Source organism: Dipodomys ordii, unplaced genomic scaffold, assembly GCF_000151885.1.
Source record: "Dipodomys ordii isolate 6190 unplaced genomic scaffold, Dord_2.0 Scaffold31, whole genome shotgun sequence".
NCBI lineage: Eukaryota > Metazoa > Chordata > Mammalia > Rodentia > Heteromyidae > Dipodomys > Dipodomys ordii.
Genome location: NW_012267247.1, coordinates 9,021,687 through 9,033,406, shown reverse-complemented (window position 1 = coordinate 9,033,406; position 11,720 = coordinate 9,021,687). Strand labels below are relative to the sequence as shown.

Sequence of the window (11,720 nt, the reverse complement as noted above, 5' to 3'; positions counted from 1 at the left end):
AAAAGCCGGAAGTGGCGCTGTGGCTCAAGTGGTGGAGTGCTAGCCTTGAGCTGAAGAGCTGAGGGACAGCGCCCAGGCCCAGAGTTCAGGCCCCAAGACCGGACCCCCCCCAAAAAAAAAAAAAAGAGTCTCAATAGACTTTGCTATCTGGACTGGCGATCCTCAGATCTTAGTCTCTTAGTAACTAGGATTACAGGCCGGTAGCACCAGTGATCTGCTATTTCAATACTTTTATCTGTTATTTGTGTCAACTTAAAAAGGGGTATTTACAGGGCTGGGAAGTTGGCCCAGTGGTAGAGTGCTTGCCTTGCATGCCTGAGGCCCTGGATTCCTCAGCACCACATAAGCAAAAAGAAAAAAGCCGGAAGTGGCCTGTGGCTCAAGTGGTAGAGCACTAGTCTTGAGCTGAAGAGCTGAGAGACAGAGCCCAGGCTGAGTTCAGGCCCCACAACCAGACCAAAAAAAAAAAGGGGGGGTATTTACAGTTCTCATTAACAAATAAAAGCAAAGCCTGGTACTGGTGGCTTACATCTGTAATCTTAGTTACTTAGGAGGCTGAGCTGTGAGCCCAGGTAGGAAAATCCATGATGGCTCCAGCCTTGAACAAAAAGGCTAAGGGACAGCACCCAGGCCCTGAACTTAAGTTCCAGTACTGACATACACATACAAAATACATAAATAAAGTATAAAATCAATTAAATGCTAACCATGTTAATTTAAGTAATATAACAAACAATGGTTTTTTCTCAAATAGATATCTTGTCAAATAGAAATCAATGACAAGACTGGGTGCTGTGGCTCATGCCTACAATCCTAGATACTCAGGAGGCTGAGATCTGAGGATTGCAGTTTAAAGCCAGCCCAGGCAGGAAAGTCCATGAGACTCTTATCTCCAATTAAGACTGTATGTCAATTGGATAACATTGTGCACTCATTCATACAATCTTATTCCAGGGCTGGGAATGTGGCTTCGTAGTAGAGTGCTTGCCTAGCATGCATGAATCCCTGGGTTCAATTCCTCAGTACCACATAAACAGAAAAAGCAGGAAGTGGCACTGTGGCTCATGTGGCAGAGGACTAGCCTTGAGCAAAAGAAGCTCAGGGACAGTGCCCAGGCCCTGAGTTCAAGAGAACCGGAACAGAACACTAGCTATAAACTTGCTACCTTAGTGATTGCCAGAGCCAATTTTATAAATTCAGAGTTTGAGAAAATGAAAAATCATCTTTGCTAAGATCAGTAGGTGTAACTCCCGTATAAAAGTAGTTTTAGATCTGGAACAGAAGCCGTGGCAGACAACTGATTTGCTGCTGGCCTTACTGCTGATGCCACATGGTGCCGACATGGCTCACGCCCCTCCTTTGTACCAGAAGACACTGCCTGGCCTGCACTATCTTGAAGCTGGCATTTCTTAGCTAATCTGACCACAGAGGCGGTTCTTGGTACAGCACCTGTTAACTAGTCAGGCATGGCAGGAAGCTCAAGCACAGGCCTCTAAGAATGGTCCCTGTTGGCTGCTCTCTGGTCTTAGGGTGCCGAGGAGTCTCGGTCCTGATCTGAGCCCCACTGAGGCCAAGGTGTGACCCAGCCACAGGTCCTGAGTGTGAGAGGAGTTCTATCGTGTCCATCTGCAGAGAAGCTTTCTCAAGGGTTTCCTGGGAGGGTAGAGGAGAAGGGATCAGAGATAGCACTTCTGATCAGTTGGATGTTCCATTAGGAGTTCACCTGGCCACTGTCTCCCCCACCTGGTCCAGTGGCTGGGTGGCTTCCAGGCTGTGGATGAGTTTTTTTTTCATTTTTTAATTTTTTGTTGGTCATGGGGATTGAACTCTGGGCCTGGGCACTGTCCCTGAGCTCTTTCTCACTCAAGGCGAGAACTCTACCACTGAGAGCTACAGTTCCACTTCTGGTTTTCTGGTGGTTCATTGGAGATAAGAGTCTCATGGACTTTCCTGCTTGGGCTGGCTTTGAACTGTGATCCTCAGATTTCAGTCTCCTGAGTAGCTAGGATTATAGGTGTGAGCCACTGGTACCCGGCTCTTATTTTTATTTTTTTCAGCAGTACTGAGGTTTTTTGTGTGTTTTTTTTTTTTTTTTTGGTCTGGTCGTGGGGTCTGAACTCTGTGCCTGGGCGCTGTCCCTTAGCTCTTCAGCTCAAGGCTAGCATTCTACCACTTGAGCCACAGTGCCACTTCCGGCTTTTTTCTTTTTGCTTATGTGGTGCTGAGGAATCGAACCCAGGGCCTCAGGCATGCAAGGCAAGCGCTCTACCACTGAGCCACCTTCCCAGCCCCAGTACTGAGGTTTGAACTCAGGATCTTGGCATTCACTCTGTTTGCTTGCTTGGCTGTTGCTCTACCACTTGAGGTATGCCTCCAGCCCTTTTTTTTGCTAGTTAATTGGAAATGGAGTTTTGAATACTTTTCTGTCTGGGTTGGCCTTGAACAGTGATCCTCAGATCTCAGCCTCCCAAGTAGCTAGGATTATAGGCATGAGCCAATCAATACAGAACATAGTCAACATTTGAAACTAAGGATAAAAGATAGCAACAGAGAGTTCTCTTTCTCTCCTTTTCTTTCATCTGCCCAGTGTCTGTCATTTATAGGAATAGTGGCGCATTGACAGAATTTCTACACAGTCAAGTTCATCTGTGTAAAGCGTATAATTTGCCAGGTACTGGTGGCTTATGTCTGTAATCTTATACTCAGAAGGCTGAGATCTGAGAATTGCTGTTCAAAGTCAGCCCAGGCCAGAAAACTCCATGAGATTACCTCCAAATACACATTAAAAAAAAAAAAAACAAGTGGGGGATGGAAAGGTGGCTCAGTGGTAGAGTGCTTGCCTTGCATGCATGAGGCCCTGGGTTCAATTCCTCAGCACCACATTAGCAGAAAAGACCAGAAGTGGCGCTGTGGCTCAAGTGGTAGAGCTCTAGCCTTGAGCTGAAGAGCTGAGGGACAGCACCCAGGCCCAGAGTTCAGGCCCCACAACTGACCAAAAAACAAAACAAAAAAACCCCAAAAAAACGCCGGGCGCTGGTGGCTCACGCCTGTAATCCTAGCTACTCAGGAGGCTGAAATCTGAGGATCGAGGTTCAAAGCCAGCCCGGGCAGGAGAGACCGTGAGACTCCTATCTCCAATAAAACACCAGAACACCGGAAGTGGCGCTGTGGCTCAAGTGGTAGAGCACTCGCCTTGAGCTGAAGAGCTGAGGGACAGCGCCCAGGCCCAGAGTTTAAGCCCCACCACCGACCAAAAAAAACCCCAAAAAACCAGAAGTGGGGCTGTGGTTCAAGTGATAGAGCACTAGCCTTGTTTGAAAAACACTAAGGGAGAGAGTTGAGGTCCTGAGTTCAACCTCTACTACTAGAATACATATACACTAAATAAAAGATACAATTTCATGCTTCTAATATGCTTACAGAGTTCTGTGATAATCCAATCCATAATGTATTGTAGGACAGTGTAAATTACATTCCTGTAATTTATAGTGATCAAATGACTGTAATTTACTCAGTCTTTTGTGTGTGTGTGTGTGTAGTGGGGCCTGAACTCTGGGCCTGGGCTCTTTCCGGCTTTTTTCTGCTTATGTGGTGCTGAGGAATCAAACCCAGGAGGTCATGCATGCAAGGCAAGCACTCTACCATTGAGCCACCTTCCCAGCCCCTACTCAGTCATTTCTTAACTGATGGACGTGTAGGTTACTTTGGCTGTCACAAACATGGCTGTAAGGAATCCTAACTTTTTTTGCTGCGGGAAAAATCCCAGCGTTTAGTCACTGAGCCAATTGTGTTCCATGAAGGTCCTTCCTGATTATTTTCCTTACATAAAGAAGGAGTGTCACTTTTCCTTGTGGCTTAGCCAATGGCCAGTTTTAAACTTGTAGATTTTCAACATTCTGTTAGGGGGAGATGACATGTCCTTTGAATTTGCCCCTCCATGAGAGGCATGAGACTAACATCTTTAACGTGTATTTCCCTGTCTGTGAACTGCCTGTCAATGGCCTTTGCCCAGTTTTCTGTTTGATGGCTGTTTTATTTTTTTCTCTCTCTTTTGCAAATGTTTCCGGTTTCCCTGTGTCTGTGGGGCTTCCCATAAGAAGTTTGCTGTTATCAAGGTTTTTATCTGTTTGCTTTATTTGTCTTGGGTGTTTGGTTTTATCAGTTTTTTTTTTTTTCCTATGGATTTCTAGGTTTTAGATCAAGAAGTCTTTGAGAAGTTCAAGCTTGTAAAGAAACCACCACCTGGTGGGGTGGGGGGGGGTGCAGGGTGGTGGTGGTTGCGGAGCTTGAAATCAGGGCTTAGGTGCTGTCTCTGAGTTTTGTTTTTTTTTTTGCTCAAGGCTAGCACTCTACCACTTTGAGCCACAACTCCACTTCTGGTTTTTGATAGGTAATTGGAGATAAGAGCCTTTCTCAGGGGGCTGGGAAGGGCTTGCCTTGCATGCATCAGGCCCTGGGTTCAATTCCCCAGCACCACATAAACAGAAAAGGCAGGAAGTGGCAGTATGGCTCAAGTGGTAGAGTGCTAGCCTTGATCTAAATAGCTGAGGGACAGCGCCCAAGCCCAGAGTTCAAGGCCCATGACTGACAAAAAAAAAAAAGTTTCTCAAGGCCTTTTCTGCCTGAGCTGGCTTCAAACCACAATCTTCAGATCTCAGCTAGGATTACATGCATGAGGCACCTGTGCCCGGCTTGATGACCTTGATATTTTTTTCTTCTTACCTTGAAGTCTTTGGGGACCTTTTTCATCATCTAATAATCTGCAGGCTTACCTCCTGCTGAGAGGGTCACAGTTCTTCCCCACCCTGACCCACCCCTGGGTCTCTCCTGGCTGGGTCTCCTCTCTGGCCCCATTCTATTCTCTAAGCATTACCCAGACCCTTTGCAGGTCTGGCATCCTGCTTAGTCACCCCACACTTGATTGACAGCACCCAGTGATCCAGCCTGGAAACTTTTCTGTTATGAATTGGAAAACACTGTCCCACATTTTTCTTCCGTTTTGTTTCTTCTAGGTTTCTCTCTTTCTTTCTTTTCTTTTCTTTCTTTTTTTCTTTCCTTTCTTTCCTTCCTTCCTTCCTTCCTTTCTTCTTTCTTTCTTTCTTCCTTCCTTCCTTCCTTCCTTCCTTCCTTTCTTTCTTTCTTTCCTTCTTTCTTTCTGCCAGTGCTAGGGCTTGAACTCTGGGCCTCGGTGCTGTCTCTGAGTTTCTTTTGCTCAAGCCTAATGCTCTACCACTTGAGCCACAGTACCATTTATGGCTTTTTTGTTGTTGTTGTTGTCGGTCAAGAGGCTTGAACTGTGGGCCTGGGCACTGTCCCTCAGCTCTTCAGCTCAAGGCTAGCACTCTACCACTTGAGCCACAGTACCATTTATGGCTTTTTTGTTGTTGTTGTTGTCGGTCAAGAGGCTTGAACTGTGGGCCTGGGCACTGTCCCTCAGCTCTTCAGCTCAAGGCTAGCATTCTACCACTTGAGCTACAGCGTCATTTCCTTTCTTTTTTTTTTTTTTTCTGGTGGTTTATTGGAAATGAGTTTCTCGGCTTTTCTTGCCTGGGCTGGCTTTGGACTGCAATCTTCAGATCTCAGCCTCCTGAGTAGCTAAGATTACAGGTGTGAGCCACTAGTGCCTGGCTTACTTCTGGCTTTTTCTGAGTAGTTTATAGAAGATAAGAGTCTCATGGACTTTCCTGCCTGGGCTAGCTTTGAACCACAATGCTCCAATGCCAGCCTCTTGAGTAGCTAGGATTCCAGGCATGAGCCACTAGTGCCAGGCCTGTTTTGGTTTTTAATAGTAAAAGTGTATGTAACAAAATATACCATCTTAATTGTTTTACACACAATACAAGGACATTAAGCAATGCTCAATCACTACGGATTGACTATACCCAAACTTTTTCAGTCCTCCAACAGAAGTTGGCTTTTTGTTTTTATTTTCCAGGATTTGAATGCAGGGCTTCATCATTATCCCACTTTCTTGCTTATGGCTGACACTTTTATCACTTGAGCTATGCTTTTAACTCAGCATTTTGCCGATTAATTGGACACAGTTTTGTAGGCTTTTCTGCCTGGGATGGCTTCGAACTCTGAACCTCCAGGTATCAGCTTCCTGATTAACAGAAGTGTTGTATTCTCTATTCTTCCAGCCTACTTTCCTTCCTCCCTTCCCTCCTTCCCTCTCTTCTTTTCTTTTGTTCTACTCTCTTTTGAGACAGACTTTGCTATGTAGCCAGGCTTACATCAAATTCACAATCCTCATGCCTGGCTTATTCTACTTCCCATCTCCAGAGATTTGCCTATTCCAGTTACTTCATATAAGGGGCATCATATACTGTCAATCCTTCTGTGTCTGGCTTATTTCACAGTGACTCACCTATTCATTTGACTATCTGAGTAATATTCCCTCTATACCCTTGTATACATTGAACACCTTGTTTATCTATCAGTCTTACGATGAGCTGATCAGTGGTTGTTTCTGCCTTTGGGCTATTAGGTTGTATTGCTGTGAATGCTGGTGGGCCTGTTTGTATTGCTGCTTACAGATCCCTCTAGGGGTAGAGTTGCTGGGTCACATGGTAGTCATGTGTTGAACTTTGGTAGGAGTTGCACAATCATTTTCCATAGCAGCTGTGTGCACACATCTTCAGGAGGATGCATGAAGCGTTCATGTTTCTCCATACCGCTCACGTTTCTCTCATAATGACCCTCAATGTCTTCCCATGTGCTTATGTTGACCATATCTATCTTATTTTTTTTGTGTGTAAAGGTGTCAGAAGAGTGTTTAAAAAAGTTGTGTGTGTCCGCACGCATGCGCACGCTGTGCCTGGAACTCAGGGCCTGGGCACCATCCCTGAACTTTCTCCTTCAAGGTTTATGCTCTGCCACTTGAGCCATAGCTTCACTTACGGCATTTTTATGGTAGTTAATTGGAGATAAGAGTCTCACAGACTTTCCCACCTGGGCTGGCTTCCAACTGCCATCCTCAGCTTTCTGAGTAGCTAGGATTCCAGGCATGAGCCACCAACACCTGGCTGAACATATTTTCAATACCCTGAAGGTGGGTCATCTCTAGGGTGCGAATCACACTGCACAGGACCTGCCCAACAGGCAGAGTCACAGTAAGGAGTGAGGGAGGTTTACTGAATTATATCTGCTATCTAGGACATGGCTTTACCTGCCTGGGAAGATAAAGAAAAATCTGTTTGAGGGGCTGGGAAGGTGGCTCAGTGGTAGGATGCTTGCCTTGCATGCCTGAGGCCCTGGGTTCGATTCCTTAGCACCACATAAGCAAAAAGAAAAAAGCCGGAAGCGGCGCTGTGGCTCAAGAGGTAGAGCACTAGCCTTGAGCTGAAGAGCTGAGGGACAGTGTCCAGGCCCAGAGTTCAGGCCTCACAACCAGACCAAAAGAAAAAAGAAAAAAGATTTGAATCCACTTTAGGTTATGAAACCTATCATTGATTCTTAGGTGGGTAGAGTATCAAAAAGCCTGACTTGCATAATTCTCTAACCTTTCTAGGCTTGTACTGGCTGAATGGAAAGTTTAATTACTATGCTGTCTCTCAGAAACTTTGTGACCTCTCTTCCACCATTTATTTATTTATTTATTTAGGTGGTGGTCCTGGGCTTGAACTCAAGACAATCACTGTCCCTGAGCTTTTTTGCTCAAAGCTAGCACTGTACCCCTTGAGCCACAGGTCTGCTTCTGGCTTTGGTTTTGGATGTTAATTGGAGATAAGAATCGCATGGACTTTATTGTCTGGGTTGTCTTTGAATCACGATCCTCAGATCTCAGTCTCCCAAGTAGCTAGGCTTACAGCTAAATTATAGCTGTTAACATCAGAGTGTTGGAGAGCCAGATAGTCTTCCCAAAGAAGCAGAGCTTAAACAGTGATTCCCAAGGATGAGAAAGGATGAACCAACTGAAGGGGTTGAGCTGCGGGGGAGTAGAACATTTCATGCAGTGGAAAAATACTACGTGGAAAGAGCCTGTGGTTAGAAGCCTAACACAGAAAGAGGACAGAAAAGCAGGGGCAAGCAAGGTGCAGCAGGTGTGAGAAAGAGGAAACTTTACAACAATCATTTTGCAGGAGGAGAAACTGAGGCTGGGAGAGGAGGATACCGTGCCTTCCTCAGTGAACACAGCCAGCTGGGTCAGAGGATGTCTCTGGGAATGAGGGTAGGAGAGCCTCTTGGGTTCCAATCTGCTGCCTGCTGCCCTCACATGCCCACCTCTCAGCTCTGCAGGGCCTGGGACTGGAGGCAGCTATGGGATCCTGCCCAAAAGAGCAGTACTGGAATCCCTTGCTGCATCGCTGCATCTCCTGCAAGCTGAATTGCGATCATCAGAACCTGAGCACCTGTGTGGCCTTCTGCAGTAAGTTCTGGGACTCAGCCAAGGAGACAAGGGGCCCACCATTCACCTCACTTTCCCCCAGATTCGCCTCTGGCCCCACAGTGGTGAAACAGGGGGTGGGGAGAACATGTAAAACGTAGCATTGACTCTGGGCCTGGGCGCTGTCCCTCAGCTCTTCAGCTCAAGGCAAGCGCTCTACCACTTGAGCTACAGCACCACTTCCGGTTTTCTGGTGGTTTATTGGAGATAGGAGTCTCACGGTCTCTCCTGCACGGGTTGGCTTTGAACCGCGATCCTCAGATCTCAGCCTCTTGAGTAGCTAGGATTACAGGCGTGAGCCACCAGCGCCCGGCGAAACGTAGCATTTCTTTACCCTTCCGTTTTTTCTGCTCCAGCCACACTAATTCATTTGTTTTCTTGAACATGCCACATTCTCTCCTACCTCAGGCCCTTTGCACATGCTGTCCCTTTGCCTGGAATGTATTTTCCTCATTCAGCTTCCCTCAGTTTCTCCCTACCTAACCTTCAATTCTCAGCCCTCTGCCCAGCAGGAGTTAGGCCCTCCTTTGTATGTGATTAGTTTCTTTTGAAATGTTTTATTACAGAAATGATCAAACATACACAAACATGGAGATAGGATGACACAACAAACCTTTGTGTGCCCATCATTAGCTTCAAAATTAAAAAAAAATCCTTATAATGCTGTCTTTTTATTTTCCAACTTTTTTTTGGGGGGTCCGGTTGTGGGGCCTGAACTCTGGGCCTGGGTGCTGTCCCTCAGCTCTTCAGCTCAAGGCTAGCACTCTACCACTTGAGCCACAGCGCCACTTCTAGCTTTTTTCTTTTTGCTTATGTGGTGCTGAGGAATTGAATCCAGGGCCTCATGCATGCAAGGCAAGCGCTCTACCACTGAGCCACCTTCCCAGCCCCTTTCCAACTTTTTTTACATGTGTTTTTTGTTTGTTTTTGTTGGTTGTGGGGCTTGGACACGGTCCCTGTTCTCTTCAGCTCAAGGTGAGTGCTCTACTGCTTGAGCCACAGTGCCACTTTCAGTTTTCTTTCTTTTTTTTGGATCGGTCATGGGGCTTGAACTCTGCGCTTGGGCGCTGTCCCTCAGTTCTTCAGCTCAAGGAGAGTACTCTACCACTTGAGCCACAGCACCACTTCCAGTTTTCTAGTGGTTTTACTGGAGATAAGAGTCTCACGGACTTTCCTGACAGGCTGGCTTTGAACCATGATCCTCAGATCTCAGCCTCCTGAGTAGCTAGGATTATAGGCATGAGCCATCCGCGCCTGGCTACATGTGGGTTTTTAAACAAATTTAAAACTGTGTGGGCTGGGAATGTGGCTTAGTGGTAGAGTACTAGCCTAGCATGCATGAAACCCTGGGTTCAATTCCTCAGTACCACATAAACAGAAAAAGCCAGAAGTGGCACTATGGAAATGGCAGAGTGCTAGCCTTGAGCAAAAGCAGCTCAGGGACAGTGCCCAGGCCCTGAGTTCAAGCCCTATGATTGACAAAAAAAAAAAGATTCCATAGGTCAAAGAAGAAATAATAATGAAAAGTAAAAAACAGATGTCAGGGGCTGGGAAGGTGACTCAGTGGTAGAGTGCTTGCCTTGCATGCATAAGGTCCTGGGTTCGATTCCTCAACACCACATAAGCAGAAAAAGCCGGAAGTGGTGCTGTGGCTCAAGTGATAGAGTGCTAGCCTTGAGCTGAAGAGCTGAGGGACAGCACCCAAGCCCAGAGTTCAGGCCCCACAACTGACAAAAAGCAAAAACAAGAACAAAAATAAAACAAAAACAGATGTCAGCTGGTTGCCAGTGACTCATGCCTGTAATCCTAGCTATTCAGGAGGCTGAGATCTGAGGATCTTGGTTCAAAGCCAACCCAGGCAGAAAAGTCCTTGGATCTCTAATTAACCAATCAAAACTGGAAGTGGAACTGTGGCTCAAAGTGATAGAATGCTGGCCTTGAGCAAAAAGAACTCAGGAACAAGCTGGGTGCCAGTAGCTCACGCTTGTAATCCTAGCTACTCAGGAGGCTGAATCTGAGGATTGTGGTTCAAAGCCAGCCTGGGCAGGAAAGTCCATGAGACTCTTATCTCCAATAAACCACTCAGAAAACCAGAAGTGGTGCTATGGCTCAAGTGGTAGAGTGCTAGCCTTGAGCTGAAGAGCTGAGGGACAGTACTCCAGGAAATGGAAACAAGGTTTTTGTTTTTTTTTTTCTTTGTTGATCTTTTTCTGTTTTCATTTCCTTTTGTCTTATTTGTTCATTTATCTGTCTCAGGGAGGGTGGGGGGGGCGGAAATGGCAGGACAAAGGGTAAACAAATGCAGCAATGATACACACTAGATACTATGTTGAAAATGAACTATACCCCTGGCTACAAGTGGCTAACACCTGTAATCCTAACTACTCAGGAGGCTGAGATCTGAGGATTGCAGTTCAAAGCCAGCTCAGGCAGGAAAGTCCCCCGTGAGACTTTTATCTCCAAGTGGCACTATGGCTCAAGTGGCAGCATACTCGCCTTGAGCTGAAGAACTGAGGGCAGCACCGAGGCCCAGAGTTCAAGCCTCATGACCGACCACAAAGAAAGAAAGAAAGAAAATGAACTATATAACTTGTGGGTGAAGGAAGGGGGAAACTGGGAAAGAACAAGGGTAGGGGTGACATTGTCCAAAAAGAAATGCACTCTTTACCTGACTTACGTAATTGTAACCCCTCTGTACATAATCCTTACAATAACAAAAAATTAAAAAACATAGATGTGAACTAGATACATAAAAAATACTCTATATCAAAATGTGTACAATGCAGCTAGAATAGCACTTAAGAGGATAATGCATAGCCTTCAATTTGTAGGTAGTGTAAAAGGACCTAGATTGTTCTGGAATTGCTTTTTGAGAATCAGACTATGATTTCACTTTGATCTACTTTGAGACCAGACCCAGAGTTTTTGTAGGACCTTATCACTCATTCCTGTCTCCCAGAGTCTCTCAAGTGTCCCAAGGAGCCAGGCAAGTACTACTATGACCATCTCCTGAGAAAGTGTGTCAGCTGTGTCTCGACCTGTGGACAGCACCCTAAGCAATGCACATATTTCTGTGAGAACAAGCTGAGAAGCCAAACAAACCTCCCCCCAGAGCTCAGGAGACAGCAGACAGGAGAGATGGATACCAAAGCAGATAACTCAGGAAGGTACCAGGGATCGGAGCATGGAGTCTTGGAGGCAGGCACAGGTAAGTCACCCAAGGTGAGCTTGATCTCAGGGCTTGGGCACCATCCCTTGGCTTTTTGGCTCAAGGCTAATGCTCTACCACTTGAACCACAGCTCCACTTCTTCCCCCCCTCCCCCACATCCCCTT

At 46.2% G+C, this 11,720-nt stretch overlaps 1 protein-coding gene across 1 annotated transcript in view; it reads left to right on the top strand.

Moving 5' to 3' along the window:
- Positions 1 to 11,720, top strand: part of Tnfrsf13b (tumor necrosis factor receptor superfamily, member 13B) — a 20,623-nt gene that overhangs the window by 1,631 nt on the left and 7,272 nt on the right. Inside the window, exons 2-3 of the mRNA XM_013016337.1 lie at positions 8,231 to 8,368; positions 11,346 to 11,658. Coding sequence (XP_012871791.1) covers positions 8,260 to 8,368; positions 11,346 to 11,658 — 422 coding nt within the window. The 5' untranslated portion in view covers positions 8,231 to 8,259. The remainder of the gene's footprint in view (positions 1 to 8,230; positions 8,369 to 11,345; positions 11,659 to 11,720) is intronic.